The 23,925-nt window shown below is 40.1% G+C and overlaps 1 protein-coding gene across 1 annotated transcript; it reads right to left on the reverse strand.

Moving 5' to 3' along the window:
- Positions 1-23,916, reverse strand: CFAP57 (cilia and flagella associated protein 57). Its single transcript, XM_063407299.1, is given in 23 exon segments — positions 1-1,251; positions 1,253-1,395; positions 1,643-1,769; positions 5,562-5,705; positions 5,788-5,922; positions 6,957-7,073; positions 8,158-8,301; positions 8,708-8,866; positions 10,187-10,360; positions 11,346-11,536; positions 12,193-12,286; positions 14,347-14,502; positions 14,965-15,123; positions 16,336-16,509; positions 17,135-17,347; positions 17,848-17,961; positions 18,354-18,519; positions 19,199-19,338; positions 20,362-20,514; positions 21,442-21,607; positions 21,776-22,062; positions 23,364-23,680; positions 23,760-23,916. Coding segments are annotated over 23 exon segments (3,705 nt in total). The 3' UTR covers positions 1-1,176.
- Positions 23,917-23,925: the final 9 nt, after the last annotated feature.

Genomic DNA, 23,925 nt, shown 5'->3' on the forward strand with positions numbered 1-23,925 from the left:
TAGACTGAAGAAATTTAATTCCACATTCATGGACAAAGCACTCAGCGGAAGCCTCCAAAATTATTGGAGCTCACAGAACCATTTATTTTGCCATAGTTTTGCCCTGGAAATGAGTCTAGTATTCCTGATGGTAATGCAGCTTACATGTTACCCAGCCATGGCACCACCTTCTTCTGTATAATATTATTAAGAGTATATAAAAGCACTCATCACTTTTGCACAACTCAGGATAGGAAATGAAACAGTAACATACTGGCTGTTGTAATACCATATAGTTCCATGCTTAACCAGTAGCTCAGTCTTCTAATAGATGTGAAATGCTCCTCAGTGGGACAGCGTGTCATGCACTGACAACAAAAGATGAAAAATTTAGGGTTTTTCCCCTCCTCGTTATTAAAGAAATTACTCCCTGCCTTTTGCTGTGTATGAGTACTTTGCAGAGTGACTTATTAGGAGAATTTCACTGAAAAACTGAACTAAAAGGATTGTGGATGTTGAAAAAAAGACAAACGAAAATCAGTTTATCAAAGTTACAGGAGTTATGATGTAAGATTTGGAGTTATTCCAGTTTTTGGGATTTGAAACTGGGCTGCCTTTTTTGTCCTGCTGAAATTATTGTAGGAGATGAGGCAACACATCTCTAGGCAGGAGGCAGAGGCTTTACCAAGGGCTGTAGCTCGGGTGTGCTTGAGGCAAAGGTTGCCCTCACAAGGTAATTGATTGTTAATCTGTGACTGGATACCTGCTTGGAATAACAATGACATGGTCTTAAGAGCAGCAGTTCTTTGTATGGACATAGGCAATTTAATACTGGAAAATAAAAAGCTGATGTTGAATTTTGCAGCACAATGACACCAAATAAGAATTTTAGCAGAAAAGGCTCACGGTTTGACCAGCTCTTCTAAAATAGGACACATTCGTTTTCAAGAGAGAGATGAGTACCCAGCATGAAGGCACAAAGATTAGTCTTACACTAACACAAATTTATTTTTTTTTCTTTTGGCTCCTAAGTCTCATGAGAAGGGCAGATTTCAGGAAAGTAGAAGTGTTCAGAGAACTGGTTGTTTCATAAATGCTTCTAGTGGAAGAGTATAGGATCATGTAAGTCTACTCTAGGCCATTGCATTTCTGACCTTGCCAGGAGGATATAATAACATAAGGCATCCTTGAACCATGTCAGTGTTGCTGTGTCTTGGGGCTTTTTCCCAGATTCAGTTCAGGAAGATTTCTGACCGAAAGAGGCTGAACCTGGACAGTTCAGGGCTTGCCCCTTCTCCTGGATTTGGCCTCGCAGATATTGAATTTCTAGCTGCTGCATTTCTATGATTTTTTCAGCTTCCATCTCTGCATTCAACCTCAGGACAGTTGGGCTGGACAGCAGTTCACTGGAGGGAGCTGGAAGATAAAATAGAGAGGACACAGTACAGTAACAAAGGGAAAGTATCTTTCAGGGCTGAAGGAATAGATCTAAATAGTAAGAATCTGCAGGATTTAGCAGCTTCTACAATTAACATTAAAATATAACAGGTACCACCAGGCAGACAAGCTAAAATGAAACACAGTAATAGAATTGTTCACCAAGGACAGAAATTGCTTCTGCCATGTGTACTAACAATATGGAAAATATACAAGAACTATTCACCTGTGTCTTGAACTGCCTTTCTCTTCTTGTATAATCTCAGTGCTGACTGGAGGTCGTGCACATGCATGTTGGCCACCCTCAGTTCTTGCCGCAAGTCATTGATTTCCTTAATCAGACTCACATTTTCCTGCAAAAACAACATGCTGTCTAAGGAAAAGCACAGGTGCTACCTGGCTGAGCAATACTTATCTTCATATCTTTGAGGAAGACACTGCAGAGTATAGAATCAAGCAGAAGGTGCTGGGCAATCAGGAGAGTACACAACATTTCAGGTAGGACCACAGTAGATGTGACACAGAACATGACCATATTCAAACCACGTTAGCTCAAAAAACTAATATTTGTTTTGCTTTTCTGACTGCAGCTGCACTCCAAGGTATCATCTTCCTCACCAGTCCAAAGGGAAGCTCAGGGCCTTCCTAAATTGATCCAGTTACTTCAGAATTAATGCAAAGAATTCCCATCTCTCCCTCCCGTGTGTATTATTTTGCTTTTCATTTGTCACTATGTATTTGTTCACTTAAATTATATCCTTGAAATTATTCAAAGCCCTCTTCATTAGTTCTGACAGATATCACTTTTCTACACTCCTTCCAAATTGTTAGGGACTATGTAAAACATGTGGAGACTTGAGATACCTACTGCTAACATGCTGTTATAAGGAAAAGTTAGCAATGTATTCATCTTCTGTGGGTTGTTTTTGTTTTTAGTTAGTTTTCAGCCTGTAAAGTTCAATCCTCTAATTTTTTAGTAGCCTACCATAAAGTGTGTTGCTGAAGGGGCTGTGAAAGTGCCAGTAAATGTAATTCAACCATTGTTGCAAAAGGTTCAAAGATTTCAGCAAAACCAGTATGGGTTAATACTAGTGAAGGATGATAACACTGCTGCTCGTGATTTAGAAACAGGAGCACTATTAACTAAATACTTCTTTTCTGTATTCAAGAGAGTGAAGTGCAATTGTATATTTGCCTCTCACAAGGACAATGAAATACCTTTTTACATCAATAACTACACCAAATGTTAAACAGCTGCCATCATACTTGAACCAAGAATAGCAACTATTTCAGCTACCTGTGGTGGTGTTTTTTAGAACTTTTGGAACCCAGTGGCAATATTTAAAAAAGATAGATGGCAAAAAGGCATGTTTAAGGTACCTCATAATAGCAGTCTCAAGCAGTAGGGAACCTACTAAAACAGCAGGAGGTAAGAACAAGGATGAATGAAATTTTTCCATGAAAATGGTGTCTTCAAATCTTGTTTTTTACTTTTGTTTTAATGATAATTTTGGTTGATAGAAATAATTATGTTACCACAAAAGACTGTGCAAAGCATATGACTCAGTTCCTTTGAGTGTAGTTATAGAAGTGTTGGCACCACACAGCTGCAGGCAGGTCAGTAGCGAAGCACAAAGCTCACTGCACCTCTCAGTGTGTGGCTGCACTCAAGGAGTTCCAGTTGGCAGCTCACAGCACATGTATGACAAGACTACCAAGACTTCACACTAAGGCAAGTACAGCAGCTGTGCTTTAGTTTCTCCTCAGCTGAAAATCACTGACTGGAGGAAGAGTGTGGGATTCATTAAGATCCAAACTTGTTGGGCAAGAAGCGTCGCTCTTGCAGTGGTTATTTTGGACTATAAATGCAGCAGGAGTTGGTGTGCTCAGGCAGCTCTGGAAGTGTAATGTTTTGTTGAGTCTGACTTGTCTAATTCAAACCTTTAAATAAAGATGAAATGTGACTCTGTGGATTTATTCCAGAGCTTAATCCTGAAAGAACACCTGAAGAGGGTAACTTCCAATAATCAGTCAAGGTAATTTTCTTTTGACCAGCTTTCGGGGTTGGGCCATAGCATTTCCCTTTATGTGTACTTCAGTCATGAGCACCTTCATATGGTCAGTGCAAGTAATTACCTGCTGCTGTGAAATGAAGATCTTCCTTTTGGTCTATTAGAGTATCTTGTATGAAGCAATCTGATCTATGTAGAAATGTCTTGTTTGGTTTTCTTGGTGCTAAAAAGCTGTTGGTTGACACTAATAATATTTTCCTGAAGAAAACATTCTCCGGAGAGATTAGCCTTTAATTCAATATTTGCATTCTGACAGAATGCTTGCACTGCAATGCAACATCAAGAATGGATTCAAATAAATGTTCATGGGAAAACTCATTGTCAAACGATGTTGTGACAAAGAAGCAATTGTTTCAGAAAAGGGACTGATCAAATGCACAGGTGATGCATCATCAGGTACAATGGCACGTCATATGGATGCAATCTACAGTCTAGGAAGTCCTTACAGTGCTGACTGTCAGAGACAGGTAGGACATATAGAAAATTTCATCCTATATGGGCTTCAGTTTAAGCAGCACTATTTCAATGTCTCTGTTTTTCAATTTCAAGATTATTCAGTGTCTCTGTTTTTATATATCCAAAGAAGCCATTACAAAGACAGAAGGCTGGAAGAAAAACTAATAGTTGAATAACAGGAAACTTGTCAACTGGTAAGAATAATTAAAATTATCTAGATGGTTCAATGATCTGTTGCAGCAGTCACTAGTGGAGTGTACCTATGAATAATCTCTCAAAGAGGAGGGCATAGCTCTGAAAATGTAAGCGCAACTGAGGAATAATAGAAATACAGAGCTAGAAGACTGTCAAGATGTCATTTGCTTTTTCAAAGCAAATCCTCACAGGAGTTTGTCTAAACTAGCCTTAAAAGCCCCTGTGAAAGACTGGAAGGCCACGATAATTCCTGCTGGCTGTAAAATCTCATTAATCTACTGGAGTTCAGAGAGCTGCCTTTTCTTTGAAGAAACCAGGCCAGTTAGAATCTTTGATATCTTCATCTTCCAGATGTTTTATTAATTTGGTTTTAATCATCATTTCTTATTAGACTTACTGATCCAAGACATCAAGTATTATCATTATGAACACCATCTGTCACCCTATTCCAGTAAGGAAATTCTGCAGGTTATTTTCTGCACCCATCTCCTTTTGTGCCAAAGGAAACATCTAACTCACAGAAAGAGTAAAAAAAAAAAAATAGTGGCAGGGAAGAAGATTGCTGCTGTCTAACCTTGAAGAAGCAAATGATGAATAAATAGTAAATAACAGATGACTTAGGAGGGGACTGAGATTTAATGGTCCTGAGGAAGCATAATAAAGTAACAATGCAGAAAGGGCTGCTGAGGGGAAAAGGAAATGCTGAGTGAGCAGAAGGAGATCATGTTAAGAGGAGACTAGAAAAGCTGTCCTCCTAGGATGTCTGGTGTGGGGCTCCAGGTCCTCCCACTCCAGATGAAAACAAATGGGATCTTTGACCCCAGCAGTCACGAGTTTACTTTGCTCTGTAAGAAACAAGGATTCTGAGCAAGAGATCTTAGTACAAACAGACATATTTCCATGTATTTCTGAACTTCCTTGAAAATTTTAGATGTGAAAAGCAGAAAGTTCTTCTGAATTCACACCAGCAGGCATGGGACTATGTGGGCAAAGAAGGGTTTTTTTTTCTTTTCTTCCTCCAAAATTACTTCCTAAACATTACTACATAGCAAATACAGCTTGACACCCAAACAAAGGCAAATTGACTTTGATGGCAATTATAAATACTGTTTGAAATAAAAAAATAAGTACATTATTTCCTTAAAAACATCCATGCAATAGAAGTTCCCTATCTCCCTTTTAGGCAGTGGGAGATAAACAAAACTATCCACAAAAGAGCAGCCATTTCTGACTTCAGACATCTTGCTCTTTTTGTTCACAAATGATAATGGAAGCACTTGAAAATGTAGGAATTTCTGGCAATAAAACCAACCAAAACTATTTCAAAGCCCTAAGAAACCATAACAGTAAGGTTACCAAAGACTCTTTAGTGCAGCTACTTCCTTTGTTCCCCCTCCATACCACAAGGAAAAGGCTTATTACCTTCATGATGAGCATGTAAGCACTGTGTTGCATCTCCTTATCCTTCATCGCCTTCTTCCTTAAAACTGCCACGTGCCTCTCGTTATACTCCTGCTGTTTCTTGATTTGCTGCCGCAAATCTGCATCTTCTGCTTGAGCCTCGGCCTGGGAGGGCACAGCAGGCTGCCTCAGTAACTACACTACACACAAAGTCATGGGCAAGGAGAAGGCAAAGGTCCTGACTCACCATGTCTGATGGATGCACATACTTGGTGTAGAGTTCACGGATACTCTCTTTCATTTTCCTAGAATCGCTAACGGAGCTCACACAATTATGAAGATCTGCCTTAAATCGTCTGATGAGGGTCTCCATATGTTGTTTCTGCAAGAATGATGTAGTCACATTCTTATTTGGCTCATCAGAACACTCCATCGTGCAATTTTCTAGAAAGTCTAGTGGAATGGGTGAAAACTCTCATATATTTTCTTCCATTTTATTTAAAAAAAATAATTAAAAATTCACTGGGAATGTGTGAACAGCAGTGATAGATTTTAGGAGTAATAATAAGCCAAGATACTTTTATTAGGTAATATCAGTGCCAGCCTCCAAAGATGACATCTGAAAAACAGTGGCTCATTGTGCTATTGCCCACTGTCCTTTCCCAAACACAGAATCACAGAATATGCTGAGTTGGAAGAGACACACCAGGATCATTGAGTCCAACTCAGCACTGCACAGGACATCTCCAGGAGCCACACCATGTGCCTGAGAGCATTGTCCAAATGCTGCCCTACCTTCTTATTTAGAAACAACACACCAACAGGTAAGAAGAAAAGGCAATGGACAAAACACATCAGACACATGCACAGCTTGCTGATTTCACATCAAGATTGCCTTTTCATTCTCTCTTGGCTTCTGCCAGGCCTCTCTATCTGCTTGCACTGCCTCTCTTGTCATGCACTGCCTGCTAAACTCCTCCACCTTCAGCTGAAGCCCCTGTTCCTCCCTCATGTCTGCTATGTTGTCAAAAAAGGGGTCCTTGACTCCTCCATTAATGAGACCTTTCTTTATTCATCCTACACATGCCTAGGTGGTATCCTACCTGCTGCTCCTGTTTAGGCCAAGTGTTCCCAGATTTCAGGCTTGGGCAGGAACATGCAGCTCAGCATTTGCCTCACTGTTCTGTTAAACTCAGGACAATATGTGTTCATGCATAAATAACAGGATATTTTAAAAATATGAACACACTAAGCTGGTTGCAGGCTTGGAAGTTTTGTGTCTCTGGCCCACTGAGAGTCTCTTGATCCCTGGACACAGCACCCTTGAAGTAACTGTTTGCTCAGATTAATGCTTCTCCAGTGTTCTGTGCCCAGCAGTGTGGTTCTGTGGAGCTGTGTGGTGGGGGTGCCCCATACCTGTTCCATCTCCCTGTGCACCTCGCGAGCAGTTGCCCTCTGTTTCTGTTGCAGATGTGTGATGTTCAGCTTCAGCTCTGTCCTCTCCTTGCGGAACTGTTCCAGCTCCTCCTCCATCTGAAAGAAAGCAGGAGGAGGAAATCAAGGCTAAAAGGAGACTTGAAAAACACACACAACAGGAAAACCAGAAACTGGAAATACAGACTCGAGGGAATAGGTCCCCCTTCAGGTTTACTGACAACATGAGAAAAGTCAATTTTGTAACAACACTGCCCTCTTTCAGAATACACAGAAACGACACAAATGAATGTGCAACTCCCTGGTGAGTCACATTAATTTAAATTATGTGATACCCCTTAAATTCCTTGAGCTGAATGGGAGCTCTACCGTTCCACCTGAATAAAAGTGGATGAGGTGGAAATGGACAGTCAATACTGGAAAGTGTAAGGGCAACAGTAACTAGAACCTGATTCTGAAAAGAAACAAATGGATTGAAAACTGTGGGTACATATGCAGAACACAAAGGAAAAAACAATTATGGCAAAGGAAAAAACAAAGATGGTGACCAGAAAAGACAACAGGGATTTCATCTTGCTAGTCTTAAGTACATACAAATTGTTCATTACTTTGCGTTTTATTTAAAAGACTATGTCACCATAGTCCTAGTTTGGCTTAGCTAAGGATACATCTATGCAGAGATCATAGTAAGTTTCTATCATAAATAAGTTCCCTCAATGAATTTGCTGCATGCTAAGTATGAATACGTTCAAATTTCCCATATATCAACTGATGAATATAATTTGTCCGTGTACCTAACCTCTAGCAGAGTTATGTTTGCATAAATCTGAAACATTTCTGAGAGAAGACATTTATTCTCTTTTGCCAGATCAGTAAAAGCAGTGTCTTGCAAATGCTATAGGGCAAATGGAGGGCAACCACGTAAGGATAAGATCTATTCTTAAGCAAAATCTAGAATTACATACAGGAACTTAAATGTTGATCACTGGTAGCATGTGACAGAAAATTAAATAGCTATTGTGTACAGATATTTTTATTAGCTGCACGGATATTGAATCAGTGCTGTGTACTCTTGAAAGGAGTCAAGGAACAACCAGGGTGGAATCTTTCATGGAGTTGTTGGGTATCTTTGTATTTAGACAATGGGCTTAAGTAGCAGAGGCCAAATGAGAGTGTTACTCACCTCACTGATCTGTTTCTTCATTGTCTCAATATCACTTTCACGTGACTCTATTTGCTTCTTAAACTCCTCTATTCTGGAACTCAGTACAAACCTGAAATTTTGCAGTTCTTGGTTTTTCATTTTTAGATCATATATATGCTTCTCCTGGAAGAAATGGGTACAGAGATCAGAATCAGACGCAGCACTCTCAAACAGATCCCCAGGACAAGGCACAAATATGGAAGAGGCAAAACCAGCAGTCACAGATCCTGTGGAAGATTGAACTCCAGTTGCCAATCTACAGGTTAGATGGGAGGGGGCAAATAATGCTGAGCCACCTGCAGATCCCAGAACAGGGGATGAGAAAGTCAACATCCTGAACTTGAGCTCCCCAAGAAAAGCTTAGAATGCCAACTAAAAACCAAAATCCCAAACTGGAGATCACGAATTCCTTACATTGAAACTGAGTTTCCAGTCATGTGATATCATCAAAACAAATACTATTAAAATAATTATCTCTATTTAATTAAGGGCAGTGATTTTGACCTCATCCAATTGTCCACTTTCTTACCTTCTCTAGGATAGTTTCAGTTCTGTCTTTAATATCTGTCTTTAGTGCCAAGATGTCCTTTTCCAGTGATTTAATGATGCCTTGCAGTTTCTGCTGTTCCACTCTCATTTCCTCAATATCCCTGTTTCGGTCCTTGAGCTCTTTCTGTAGGCTGTTCAACTAGAGCGGCAAACCAGTAAGAACATAACAGTCTCCAAAAGCTGTGCACAACATGGCCATCCTATTCTGTAGGATACCTTATAGACAGTGTGGGATAAAGGATATTAAATGAAGATATGATGAAGAAACTGCACATCACTTAAATGCCTCTAACTCAAAAGGGAGTTGAATATCCATTGTTGCTTTTTCTGAATATTCTGACAAGAATATTTACTGCACAGGAAGGAGGGAAGGGAAGGGAAGGGAAGGGAAGGGAAGGGAAGGGAAGGGAAGGGAAGGGAAGGGAAGGGAAGGGAAGGGAAGGGAAGGGAAGGGAAGGGAAGGGAAGGGAAGGGAAGGGAAGGGAAGGGAAGGGAAGGGAAGGGAAGGGAAGGGAAGGGAAGGGAAGGGAAGGGAAGGGAAGGGAAGGGAAGGGAAGGGAAGGGAAGGGAAGGGAAGGGAAGGGAAGGGAAGGGAAGGGAAGGGAAGGGAAGGGAAGAAGGAAAGGAAAGGAAGGTATGGATATTATGGATACCTAAGCATCATTCTTATAAGGTGAAGGCAATACATCTCTAAAGATGGAGGACTGGAGGGGTGCCCAGTTCATAGCTCTTGGGTACCCTCAAAATCCCTGCCTCAGTACTAAGATTTGCAAAGCCAAGAAAGCTGGAACCAATGAATGGTGCTGGACAAACTATAAGGACACATGAAGAAATCTCTGGGGTCTAAAAGACAAAGAAACTAAAGACAGTACCATGATAGTAGAGGGTATGAAAAGAACCTCTCTGTCTCCAGATAGATACTGGAGAAAATGAAAAAGAAAAAATGGCTAAGATTCTTAGGCAAATGTAATACTCAGACAATAAAAGAAGTAAAATATTTTATGCCTCCTTAAAAATTGCAGTAAAGCCAATAAAAAATGATGATGCAAACAAAACACAGGGATTATTACATTGAATGAAGCAGTTGAAGTAGTTTACTAATAAAGCAAAGTATTTGATGTTAGAAAAATTAGAAGTTCATTTCTTTCCTGTCATAGGATGAACAATATTATTTACAGTTTTAAACTATGTAGATCAGAGAAACTGTACTAATAAAAACATATCTCCTTTATCATCTATATCTAATCATATCAGGAATACAATCAGCAGAGAGCTTCTTCTTCTGCCCAAATATTCTAAACATTCAAACTAACCTAAGAATGGTCTACTGTTCTCATGTGAAATGCCACATATTTACAGACTAGATTAATGGACTAAATTGACATGCCATTAATGACATTCAATCCTCAGTTATAGGTCTTCTTGTGCAGGTCTGATACTAGCACAGAATAAAAGATACCCTTTTGTTCATGACTCCTATTTCTCCTTTCAGTTGTGTGTTGGACTCCTGTTCTTCCAAGAGCTGTCTCTCATACTTGTTTTTGAGTTCCAAGATTTCTTTGTCTCCCTCTTCATAAATTTGTTTCTCCATTTCTTCATGTACTTCAATCTGCTTCCTCATATTCTCCTTTGCCTGCATTAGAGAAGGCAAGAGTAAGAGACCAATAAAGGAGAGAAATAAAAGATTATTTGTAACTGTGTTTCTCCTGGGAGAATCTATATTCAATTGCAGCAAAATCATTTAAGATAACTTTTTAGTGGATTAAAGTAACTTTAGAAATGGATAACTTACAGATTGATGTTCTTATTTGTTTGTTTGTTTAAAATAATTTTTAAGACTTGAAAGCTTCAAGTTAGGAATCTGGCCCAAATACTAACATAAGCAAACTTGTTCTGGCTGCAGAAATCACAAACCAGTATCACTTAGGATCTTTTAAAGTTGCTGTTTCTGATGCATTAGGACCATTAAGCACTCAGGTTTGCCTCAGTCTCTGTATGCCTCTCTTTCTACATGCTTTTCAAATTGATATTGCAACACAGGGCTGCAAATAGTAATGGTGATCAGATTTTCTGACTCTAAATATGTAAATATTAGTTATATAGCTGCCTTTTGTCAAGCCAAGTCTTTGACCTCAGTGTGCAGGAGTTTTTTAAGTATTCAGGATATTTATTTTTGTTCCCCAAATTATGCAGGTAAGAACCTCAAGGACTCAGGAATGTAATTCACAATTTTCAAAATGTTATCTCTTCACTAGAACAACATGATTGAATCTTTCTTTCTTCAATTACCGTAAATGTATCACCTAAGTCACATTAGTAAACAGGAATTTCAGGATGTAGGAGAAATGGAGATGAAGCTGAGAAAGCTCAAGGATATTAATCCTAGCAAGTTACTCAGGGTATGAAATCCCAAAAAGTTGGTAACTCAGCTGGGTCTTCCTTATTACTGTCAAAATTACTTATTACTTCCTTATTCTAACTGTCAAAATATTTTCCCATAGTTACAGGCAGATTTGGATTTGTATGGAGGATACCAACCTCTCCTGTCCTAGGGAACATTTTATCACAGTTGAAGATAAACTTAGTCAACAAATCAAACTGCAAATCAAGCTTCCTACCTCCACCAGCAGAACAGATTTATGTTTAAGTTTTTTCTCATAATGTTCTTTTAGCTCTGCCACAGCCTTGGTTTTGCTTTCCTCCAAAATGTGTAATTGTTTCTCATATTCCTCCTCCATCTTCTGGGATTTCACCTGAAGCTCCTGGTATTTCTCATTTTCCATTGAGAGTTTCTTACAACTGTCAGATTCTGTTAACAGGAAACATATGGAATGGACAAAACTAATAGAAAAGAGGAGTGAATCCTATCCTTCTGCAGCTATCACTGCCTTATTATTTACTCTCTTGTTGGCAGCTGGTTGCAATAAATTACAAGAAGAAGTATTTCATCACTTTCTTCATCAGATGTACAGGAGCTTTAGACTCTGTAGCCTTGTAAAATTGACAATTAATCTAGGCATTTCCTTGGGATGACAACCATGGCAGAGCTGAATAAGCTCAACTGCTACAAAGTATGAGTAGGCAATGGACTCATTTATGGGGGGACTCCTTGGTAAATTTGCAGTATTTTTATCTTGATTGCAAATCTGGAGTCCAGGTATTTCCAGGCTGCACCTGTGCACCTCCTTGCTGAATGGAATGACTGCACTGTGCTTGCACAGTGAGCTGTGTATAAAATAAATGAAGAAATTACTAATCTCAAGAACCAAACCTCTAAGGTGCAGGGCCCATGTGCAGGTTCTCATTGTGGGCACGTGTCTGGTGCAGTTTACACAACCATTTGGTCTGCACCAAATACCTACATAACATACATCCATTTTTCTTTATCCCTCTACTCTAGTCATCCCTCTCTATCAATAAAGCATTTCCCCAGCTTCTAGTTACAAACACTTGTTCTAGTCTAACCTAGCCGTTGCACCTCCCTGGCCTGTTTATCCATCAGCTCAGACAGTTGAACCTGCTGTTGTAGCTCCCATTTTTCTTTCTCTTCTTCTAAAATCTGGGATAAAAAAAAAAAAAGAAAAATACATTTTAATTTGAAACTAGACAAAGCAATTGTTTCTGCTCTTGTGAAAGAATACATACACAACAGAAATACGTTTCGAATCTCTCACCAAAATTGAGATGCCATGTGTCACTACAACAAGTTTTCCCACATATTAGTTTGTTTTGACAAGTTAAGCTAAGGAAATCTAAGGAAAAGCAGCAATCAGGGTTCATATAATACAAGGAACAGATCCTAATCTAAAAAAGAAAAGTTTATGAGCTACAAAAGCCTCAACTCCTTTGTGTATGCCTGCTCAAGGAGCCTTTGCAGTTCCATAAATTATTGTCCAGATTTAAAGTTCAAGCTGCTTCCTGTCTCACTTGAAGCAACTTTGAGGTCTTAAAATGCTGGCATTTGCATAGTATGACATAAAACCTAAGCAAGAGTGAATTTTAAATGCCATTCACTTGGAATGTCAGCCTGCCACTACAAATTACTTAATCTTCTAAAAAAGCACAGAACTGGAGCAAGAAGACAGCTGAGAAATTTCCCAAAGATGCTAGGAATTGTACCATAGTTACAATATTTTCACTTTCTTCTCGCAACATCTGCATGGGTCTTGCATAAGCAGAAATATTCCATTTGTCTGATGTATACAACTAAAAAGGTTAGCCCCAAATCTAAAGTTGTCATTCAGTTTAATCTTAACATGTACTGATACTTGGACAGGAAGTACAACTTGCCTGCCTAGAGAACTTTTAATCACCTTCAAAGGCATTTGTTTGCAAGCCTATAATCGGGAAGTCTAAAGAATTTTCAGTGTAGCTGAAATTATTATAACTTTATAGCCAAGCACTACTTATGAAAAGACCTGAAGAACCGCAGAAGAAACCAGCAGAGATAAAACAGAGGTAGAGGAATCCACAAGAATTTAAATGGCTTTCTTGTACAAGGTTAGATTCTACAAAAGAGAGGAAAAATAGAAAGGTTAAAACTCAGGTTATTTAGACAAAAAGAACCACAATGAGACTGAAGGCCAAAGAATCTGAAAAATACTTGAAGAAAACATTAAAATGAATAATTAAACCTCCTCAAAAAATGTATATCAAAAACCTAGTAGAACAATTGTAGGGCCAAAAGACAAGAGAGGTATAAAAAGAGCACTTGAAAATTACAAACCTGTAAATTACTACAACTAATGAGTAACCTGGCAAGCTTTCATACTGAACTCCTGTGTGTGGAGTCAAACAGAAATATTGCTTGGAGGGACTATGCACAACTCAACAAAATAAGTAACAAATCACCAGTACAGGACAGTATTTACCCAAAAGCTGAAAAAGAACATGAGGTGGACAGGATTGAATTGTGATATATAACCCCTTACTTCAAGATGTTTTACTGCCAGAGAAATTACTACAGGATCTTTGCCTTCTACATCTAAAAGACATCCAGAAATATAACAAATTACAGGTCAGAAATCCAGTGTGTGCACCAGACTGATGGACAGAATAGCATTATTAGACACAGATAAATAAGACACCATGAAGAATTATCATAGCCTTTGCTTTTCAGGGGAGTCCTGCTTCATGACCACAAGGAAATCAATAAGCACACAAACAGAAGACATCTGGGATATATTTTACTTTTATTTTCAAAAAACATACAAGGAATCTCAGCAGATGTTCTTAAAAATCTAAGCAGACAGCAGATAAAAAAGGCAGCATTAAGGAGAATAATTGTTAGATCCTGCGGCAGCTGCAGCCTTATATGGAAAGGAGCTTTTAAGGCACAGTGCCATTTCTACTGCTGATCCTCAGTCTCAAGCAGTATTTACTGTGCTGGTTTTATGTGAAGATAGTTACAGGCTACCTAGGAGAACTCTTGCATCCCCTTGTATCTATAAGATGCTTGACTCAAGGGTAGTTTCATGCTTTATAAATACCAAGAACATTTTAAACTGGAAAGGAATTATTTCAGATGCTGTATGGCATACCTACATATGTAATGCAAGCTTGAATTCAACTCTTCAGTAAAAGATTTCTTAGTATTTGGTTCTGCAACATGAATCATACCTGGTGTTTAGTTTTAAGGGACTCTATTTCCTGAGTGAAATTCTCTTCCAATGCTTTTATTTTTCCTTCACAGTACATGTCCTTGAGATGTAGCTCGTAATCACTTTCTAACTGTAGATCTCTCACACAAACCTGAAGGTCTTGTATTGCCTGATTCTGTTAGGACATGGATGAGAAAACAGTTTTAAGAGAGAGAATATTCACCATTAGCAACAGCTTGTTAAGGATGTTTTAATTACATGCACATATTTATGAACAATAGCCTTTACAGAGAATCTTCAGACAGATGACCAAGAAGTTCTAGAAGTAAATTTCCCTTGCTGTCTTACAAGATGGTTTATAGAAATGCATCTTCTGACTTCTCTACTCCATTAAAAGAGTTTTCAAGGGATTGGGGAAACTATTAGCGAAAAATCCAAACCTTTCTCCACACTCTTGATTTGTACAATGCTGTTTGCACATTGACAAGCCACTGCAGCAACTTGCAGTGTTTGGTAAAGAGTGTAACCTCTTTACCATGCAAGCCATACAGGACTGGCTGGTAACAAGCATCATGCAAATGCAATTCACAGAAATCCTACGGTTTATAGGATTGTGAGCACAAGTTGCTCCTCCTACCTTCTCATCTATATCTGATCTCATGATCAACACTTCCTCAGCATGCTCAAGTTCCTGTTCTTTCACTTCCCCGCCTTCCTTATCATGCACTTTCCAGATAAATATACAGCCATCCTCTGAGGCAGTCAGTAGAAATTGGTCATCACTTGTTACTGTCATCTTAGAAGGAAGAGACAACAAAATAATAGATGAGACATGGAAGAATGGAGACACAGTTTTACTTTACACCACATCTTTCTCCCTACCCACATACTCTCTTCATTTCTACCCCAGAAAGTCAACAGTGGGAATAATAACACAGTCCCAACAGTTTGATTGTGTCTTCTACTCCTGTTCCACACCAGTTGAAACAACAAAGGAAAGGGAAAGAATATGTGTAGACACTGGATCTGCTTCTGGTCTCAAAGCCATAGGAAGATTTTTAAAAACCTGAAAGAGAAAAGACCTTCTAGACAATTATAGCACAGACAGGCAATTTATATGACAATTCCAAAGGTCCCCAGTGTTTTATTTTGAGAAGTTGACTGAGCGACAGATGGCTAAATATTTTCTTTTGAAACTACAAGCTCACCAAGAACTAAGTAGTAGTAACTGCTGTCACCTTCTCCAGACCTGCTGTGGCTGCCTCATCTGGCATAGAGTAGCTGGGAGCTGATACAGCTTGCAGCTGAGGTGAACGTACAGTTACAGTAACTCAAGTGCATATTCTAATGCTGGACTGTGCAAGGATAAGTCAAGGTGCTGTAGTTGACAGTGATACTTCAAATACCAAAATTATGACCAGTCTTAACAACACAGAACATGTGGCTTCCTGGAGAATGAGGGCCTACCAAGGCACACTGAGGGAGCTGGCAGAAGTGCCCATTGAGCCCTGTCAGTCATTTGGCAGCAGTACTGGCTCACTAGAGAAGTCTCAGCTGTCTGGAAATGGGCAAATGTGATGCCTCTCTACAAGTGAAAGTGGTGCAGTCACCATCCCTGGAGATGTTTAACAGATGTGTAGGTGTGGTGCTTGAGGTTTACTGTGGGCTTGGCAGTGCTGGGTTAACAGTTGCACTTGATGACCTAAAAGCTCTTTTCCAACCTAAACGATTCTATGACAAAATTACCTTCCTCTTTCCAGAAGGAGCTGTATCAAAGTTCTCCATTCAATATGCCATATTTTGTAATCTGGTGCAAGTCACTTTTTGCCAACAGCTTATTCCCTGACATATCTAGAGACAGGACTTCTATGAATGCTGCAATATTATTCCCCATGTGCAGACTCAGCCTTAATTTTAACACATTATGCTATGAATTGAAAAGGAGAATCATCCCTAAAGGAGCTATGTGCAGCTGGGACCACAGGGAAAAGAAAGAACTCTGTGCTACCTTTGTAACAGCACCTGCATGGGCCTGGTACTCGTTGAAATCCTTCTTCAGAGGTAATGGGTACCTCATAGCTCGAACTGTCCCCAGGGATGTACCAACGAATATCATGCGCCCCGAGCGAGAGACAGCGACAGTCGTGTAAACAACGTCGTGGGCAGGCACTTCATGCTGGATCTACAACATCACCCAACAGCACAGACCATCACACAAAACCCTCACGTTACATGAAGTATTTGATTACATATTGCATGAGCCTGCAGCACATAATGCAGTTAAAAGAATCTATATGCCTAGAGAAGTAACAGTAATTAGTATTAAGTTTTATACATTTTTTTAAAAATATATTTTAGATTTAAAAGAAATATTTAGATATAAAATCTCTATATTTGTTATAGCTGCCAGTACTGAAATTTCAAGCCAAATGGCTGATGTGTGATCTAAAAGATGTAATGCTTATCACATACAATTTACTAGCTTTCTGGAAAAAAATGCAGGTAGCTACAGTGGTAGATGTGATACACTTGTATTTCAGCAGAACAGTTGATACAATATTGCCTAGTTAGTTTGTTAGCTGGATTAGAAGATTTCTAGGTAAATCCAAGCAAAATTACAAAAATATAAAACTACAACAAAACCTCAGGTTTCATTGTAAAGCACATAAGAACACAAAAGTGTCAGTAAATATCACAGCTTACAAAACCAGACCGATTCCTATTTACCAAATGGATGCCAAGGAAAGCAAAGCACCTGTACCCTCCCCAGAGAACGTAGCAAAATCCTAGAGAGTTTGTTAGCTCACCGAAGACTTTGAAATTTCTTTGAGAGTTCGGTCAGATCCAACAGCAAATATAATTTTGGCATCATAAGTCAGGGAAATACTGCTGTAGATGCAGGTCTTGAGCACACACTCTGACTCCTTTTTACCTGTGAACAAATTCCACTCACACACAGCACCATGTGTGTCACAGGAGACAAATTTAGTGTCATCTGCACTCCATTTAACTGCATGTACCTGCCAAAAGCAAAACACACCAAGGAGTTTGATGTGTATATTATAGACATAGCATGGAGTCATTGTTCTGGTAAAGCCACAACAACTTCAGAATCATACTTCAAAGTCTTACTGAGAAACCTCTAGATTTTTCTCAACCAATTCTATTTTAGCATTAGAAAAAAACAAACCCAGTAAGAACTACCTTATGAACACACTATCAGGAAAAAGTTCATTTCAGTATGGAGTAGTAGAATTTATTTTAATAATATATTACTGGGATATTTTATTTTGTTCATCCAGCTGCCAATCATTCCCCTCCAAATTAAGGGCAGAGTCTTCAGATGTATCTAGTGCATGAACTTTTTGCCTTCTGACCAATGAAAACTGAGTTTTCTATTTCTGTTTTTACTTTTTGGGGCCATCTTAAGATACAAAATAGTACTTTACCTCTTCAAAATGCATCTTATCAACTAGTTAATACATTCATAATTTGTACTATATAAGATTTGTTTACTGACCTTCCCAGTGTGTCCTTTCAGATTAGTAACATTCTCAAAGGTGATGCTGGAATAAATTTGAATCACATTTCCATTAACTGCAGCAAAAAGATGGCCTCCATTACTGAATGAGCACTACAAAAAGAACATAACCACCCATTACTGTAGATGGAATGGATAAAAACATTCATGCATTGAATTTCAATTACATCCTTTAATATCAAATTGTAGCATGAAAAGAAAACTCCATGACATAATTAGACACTTATAGTTTTCTTAATCAATTGTTTCCCCTATAAAATTCAGTTCTGGAGTATTTCTGAGCAAATTATCCCTTCTGTTGCTTCCCAGGTCCACATTTACACAGCAGTCTCTGGGCCTTTCTTCAACAGTCAGAATCAATTTCTCTGAGCTTTGATACAGGACACCCTATATCCTACTAGGATGTTTGGAGAAGGTTTTATTTTCCGTTCTTCACCACTCTGCTCTCCATAACTCCCCAATTTCATTTTTGTGCCACTCCTTACCTCTCTACACTTTTTCACAGCAAGCTCCTTGAAAACACGCATGTCCTCATACAGCAGATTTATAAATCGTAGTTTGTCAGAAAACCCAACCAAACAGAAAAGGCCAGTGGGATGAAGTGATACTGTGTATGCTTCCTCCTGATACTCCTTACACAGCTCCAAAGTGCTGAAAGAGAAAACCATTGAGCAGTATGGAATAGGACAAACTCCCCATTGCACACTTGCCAGGGTATTATCTGGCCCAGCAAGGACACCTGCAGCTAAAATCTGACTCTGCCTTGTCCTCGAGGAACTGTGTTGTTATTCAGTTATGTAAGGATCACAGAGATGTTACAGGAAACAAAGGCAAATTTGATTTTCTGGTTCACAGAGAAGGTGTGGAAGGTGCAAGAGCAAATCCTTGTGTACTGTAATATAATGAAGGAGGTGAATTAATTGCTGATTGCAATCCTACACAAGCATCTCCTGAGATTGTTTTTCCCTCCAGGGAACCTCAAGAGCTGGAGTAATTTTCCTGAAGAACTATGCCTAAGAAGCAGGATATGGGAGAACAGTATCTTGAGACAAAAGTGAATGAAACTTTCCTAAAGAGTGTTTTCAAAAACACAAGAAGTCTAACACAAAAATAGCTGAATAGAAAAGGCTTTGTGTTCTTTTGGCATCAGTTTTAAAGGCACTGCACATTCACATTCCCCAAATCATGTCAGTAATACCATTTACATCCCACACCACAACAAGAATTTCACCAGAACAACACTCCCATTCATATGAGATTGCTGCTGCTGCCTCCTAAATACAATATACAAAAAAGCAAGAGGTAATAACAACTACAAACAACTCTTTACTTCCTTCTGTAATTCCAGATGCGGACAGATCTATCCAGGGAACACGTAGCAAGAATGGGTTTCCAAATACACATGTCCAGACCAGTGATTGAATTAGAATGCAATGGGAAATTCATATATGCAAAATAAGATATCTTCTCCTGAGAAGGAATAAGAACATAAAGATATCACAAATATTTTATTGCAAGCATTAAGTCAGATTAAAAAAAATTAGTCATAGTCTTTGCATCTTTTCACTGCACTGGCCTGAACATAACAGTGCTAAAAACCTAACAATGTTAGTTTTAAATTTATAAGTAATAATCAAAAAAATGATGCAGGGCAGAGCAGTGAGAGCAGAACATAACTGTAGGTATATTTCAAAAGGCAAGTTAGATAAATAAATAAAACTGGACCTGCAAGAATTCAGTTAATACCTTCTGGTCATGCAGATATTTAAAAAACCTCAAGTGCTGAGTGATAGAAAACATCACTAGAATGTCTAGCTACCACATGCTGGAAGTGAAACACCAATGAAATTTTAGGCTGCATGTGGAAACAGGACCCCTACCTGCAACCCCTCTTCCTGTACAGATCTTTCTGTATGCCTGTACACAGGTTAGGTATGCAATTCCATCTGTCTATTTCATGATAACACATTTTTCACTTGTCTTTTTTAATTCCTTCTATATTATTTAATTCCTTCAGAGTAGGGAAGGTTTTTCCTTTTGTTTGTATTTCCCAAAGAGGTTTCACTTCTAGCTAGGACTTCAACAACTATCATTTTAGAGATGAATGAGATTCCTTCCCATGGCTGTTCCAGCTCTATCACTGCAATAAAGTTTCTGCATATTACAGTGGAGCAGGGACCACACAGTTACATTGAGGTTATCTCAGTTAAAGCCTTAGTGAAGTGGTTCAGCAGTAAAAGGCACCGTTAAATGATCTTAAGTGTCCTCTATCATTCTGCTGAATAGCATCAGCTATTCACAGGGAGGGATGTTTGAGCAAGGGGGTATAGAATATACTGCCCTCAGAGAGGCACACTGAGCACTCCATATCTTGAGCTTAAGGGTCCATTTGAAGGATTTAATGAGAAATCATCACAGAAAACAACACTGACTAGCCTGTATCATTACAATACTGGACATGAAAGCTGTGGAAGGTGACTGAACCGCACTTACCCTTACAAGTTTGGTGGAGAACATGGTAAACATGTAGAGCTGGTTTTTATTTGTGCTAACGACCATCGTTTCCTCAGAGGGGCTGAAGCATATACAGGTAATGTCCTGTCTGCCTGACTTCTTTGGCTCAGTGCTGAACTGGTCCTGAGGAAGCTGCACGAGAAAGGCACCCCGTGGGTTGTGCCAGGTTTCCATGTTTTGGTAGTAGGCATGCACACACACAGACTTTTGTTGTAATGCTCCTCTAATAAGCACATACATAATATCAGCAAGACAACTTGGATATTTAATAGCACATAACTACTGCAAGGCAGGGAACAGACCACAAGAGGACAACCTAACGGTATCTGTAACATTACAGCTGAAATAAAGCCTCAGGGGACATTTCAGCAGTAATCTGAAGTACTGCACCAAACAAGAATTAAAATGGTAGTAGAAAAATATCAACAAAAAACCTAGCAAGTGTCAGAATGAGAACTGCCTAAAAACTGTGATTTCAGAAAAACAGTTCTTTTAATGTATCATTAAAATAGATAAGTCTTATTACAGGGTCTCATGCATAGGGAAGATCTGACCTTTTAGAATGAGAGTCTTGACCAACTCATTAGAGTTAAATGTTCTTACCCAGAGATTTCAATAGGTCAATGCACAGTTTGCTATAGAACAGTTAGAAGGATTATTTAAGAGTGCACAGGTCTCATGACAGCTCTAATAAATACCTGAGGGAAGAAAAGCTTCTCCTTGGAAAAAAACAAGCAGCCAGGTTCTTCAAAACTGATGTAAACTATCTCTCAGTCCCAAAAGTCTCCCCAGATAAAAGTTTCTTAAAGTTTTCCTGAAGTTTAGCAGCCTCAAAGCACATTTTATATGTGGAAAGGGAACATACAGAACTACCTTGCAAAAGGTCATCAGGCACTGACTGTCAGTGTGACCTTTGGCAACTCCTTTCAGCATCACCAGGACAGTTAGCTAATCTTTACAGTGCAATTTAGCAGTGTGCTAAAATTTGTTATTAATAACTGAATCAGAAACACTCACAGTTCTCTAAACAGGGCTTATAAAAGCTTTTTTCCTCCTTACCCAGACTTCTTGACTCTCCTTGTAGACCTCCTTTTCCTTGGTCTTCTCAAACAGAAGAACAACTCCTGGGCTAGGTGAACATGCAAAGCCTTTGGAATATGCTGCAACTGCAGATATTTGAGGCAAAGAATGCTGCTGTAAACCATTTTCTTCAAAGGCCAGTCCACTAAAAACACCAGAAATGCAATTAGGAAATGCATAAAGACTTAAAAATAAAGAAGCACAAATCAAAAATTGCTAAGCATCAACTGACTTCATAAACTGGACAAGGAGGAGGTAACTAATCTGCAGGCAAAAGCATGTAACTGTTACTAATAATATTTAACAGATTTACCTCTCATTTTCCTTTGTTGTTGTATCTTCTGCTAGTTCCCTGTGTGGTTTTCTGTACTCCAAACTGGTCTCCCAGTGCAGCTCTCCAGTTTCAAACAAGCTAAGTTTGCCTTTGTCAGTGCCACATAGAACTTCCTCCTTGGACAGCCAGGCATGGCACAAGTAGTTTTCTGGCTCTCCCCTTTGCAAATTCATCTGCTTTAAATATCCTTCACTGTACTTGAAAAGTTTAAAATAGCCATTTCCAGTTATACAAACCTGGGAATTGTCTTGAGGATTAAAGCTCACCTATGGGAAAAAAAAAAAAAAAGAGAGAGAGAGAGGAAGTATTTTTTTTTCAACTATGTTCATAAATAAGCAAATATACCTGTTCTGAAGACTTTTTATGCCAGATACAGGAAAACAGACAAGATGGTTCATAGAAACATACAAGAATACCAAAGAGAGTGCGAATTAGCCACCATAACTACCTGCTGCAGTTTTCCCCCATTCGAAAGTGTGCCTATCCAAATTAAATTACAAAAGTAAGGCAAAAATACCTCTGTACTGATTAAATTTTTTTTCCCAGTAGCAAGCTTCCTGAAAAGTGGAACCATTTGTTTTCAAAAGGCCAGGAATAAGTTCTGTATTCCTGTATTTCAGGCTATCAGTATGCACATGAATTCACATAATTAGGTGTTTATTTGTGGAAATGATGGATAGCCATCACAATACTCAACCTGAAGGACAGGAGGGGTAGTTTGCAGTCTTTTTTTTATGCTTAATGGGACTTCAGACAGCCAGTCTCTCCCCTCTCTTTAGGAATTGAGCTCATGAGTTCAGTAGTTCAGGCAGCCTCTGCTTGTCGCTGTACCCCAGAAAAAATAGCAGCTGGAGTCCAGCTGACACATGTACCAAAAGTATCTGACCTCCCTACATGAAGGAATCTAAAAAGGGGCACCCAAAGCTGGATGCAGAAATCGTTTGTGTGCCTTCAGCCTGTTCCTAGGCACTCTTCTCCTCTGATCTGAACACAGAAGAATGCAGGAGGGAAAAGGTGCCCTGAGAACTTCCAGGAAGTGTATTACAACTACGGAACATAGCCCATACATTTAGTGTGTGCTTTTGCAGGGACACAAGGGGCACATTGCACTCTCACTGGCCTGTTGAACTGGCCCTGTAACATAGATCTCATGGGCTACAAGAGAATCTCATGGGATACAACAGATACAGATATGAGAATGTCCATTATGGGTCAATGCAAAACTTTATTTAGCCTCGTGTCCTATCGCTGAGGGAAGCCAACAACAGAAGTCAAGAAAGGTCAGAGAAACAGTATGAAATCTAGTGTGGAGCCCCCTCCTCTTGTGGATAAAACCTATGTGGCCACGGGAAAATGCACTGTGCACATGTCCTGAAGGATGGACGTATGTCCAGCCTCGCACCTGCTACTTGTTGAACTAGTTTGATAGTTTTATCCACCTTTTTGAAAAGTGAAGTGTGCTCCCGAAGAAGCAGTCGACTGCGAACAGGAGTGTTAATAATGAGCGCAGAGCCGAGGCACAGCTCGGGTTTGAAGTGCTGGAAGCAGGCGGAGCCGCAGCCATTACCTGGCAGGGGCCGTCGCCCGCGGGCTGGACGCGGACGGTCGCCGCCAGCTGCTGCTTCTCCCAGAGCCAGCAGGCGAGGTGGCCCTCGGGGGGGCCCGTGGCGGCCGCCAGCAGCCGGCTGTCGGGGGAGAAGGCCAGGGACACGCTCTGCCGCACCGGCAGCTCCTCGGCGGCCAGCACCTTCCGCCGCCGCGCCCGCTCCGCCGACAGCTCATAGACCGCCAGCACCGGCTGCTCCCCCGCCGCCTCCGACACCGCCAGGAACCGCCGGTCGGGGCTGACGGCCAGCGCCCGCACGCCCCGGCTCTTCTCCGTGCCTGCGGGGAGCACAGCGGTCAGGGCGGGCCGCAGTCGGGACCGGCCCGGGGTTGGGGTCGGGACCGGGGTCGGTGCCACCTGGGATGAAGTTGTGCCACTTGTGCTGGAGGTGCAGCCGCAGGCAGCCCGCCCCCGCGGCGTGCAGCACCACCTGCTCCTCCAGGAAGCAGACACCGCCGGCCACCCGCGGCCGGCAGCCGAACACGGCCACGGGCAGCACGGCCGTCCCCGCCATGCCGCTGCC

Source organism: Prinia subflava, chromosome 10 (assembly GCF_021018805.1).
Source record: "Prinia subflava isolate CZ2003 ecotype Zambia chromosome 10, Cam_Psub_1.2, whole genome shotgun sequence".
NCBI classification, from domain to species: domain Eukaryota; kingdom Metazoa; phylum Chordata; class Aves; order Passeriformes; family Cisticolidae; genus Prinia; species Prinia subflava.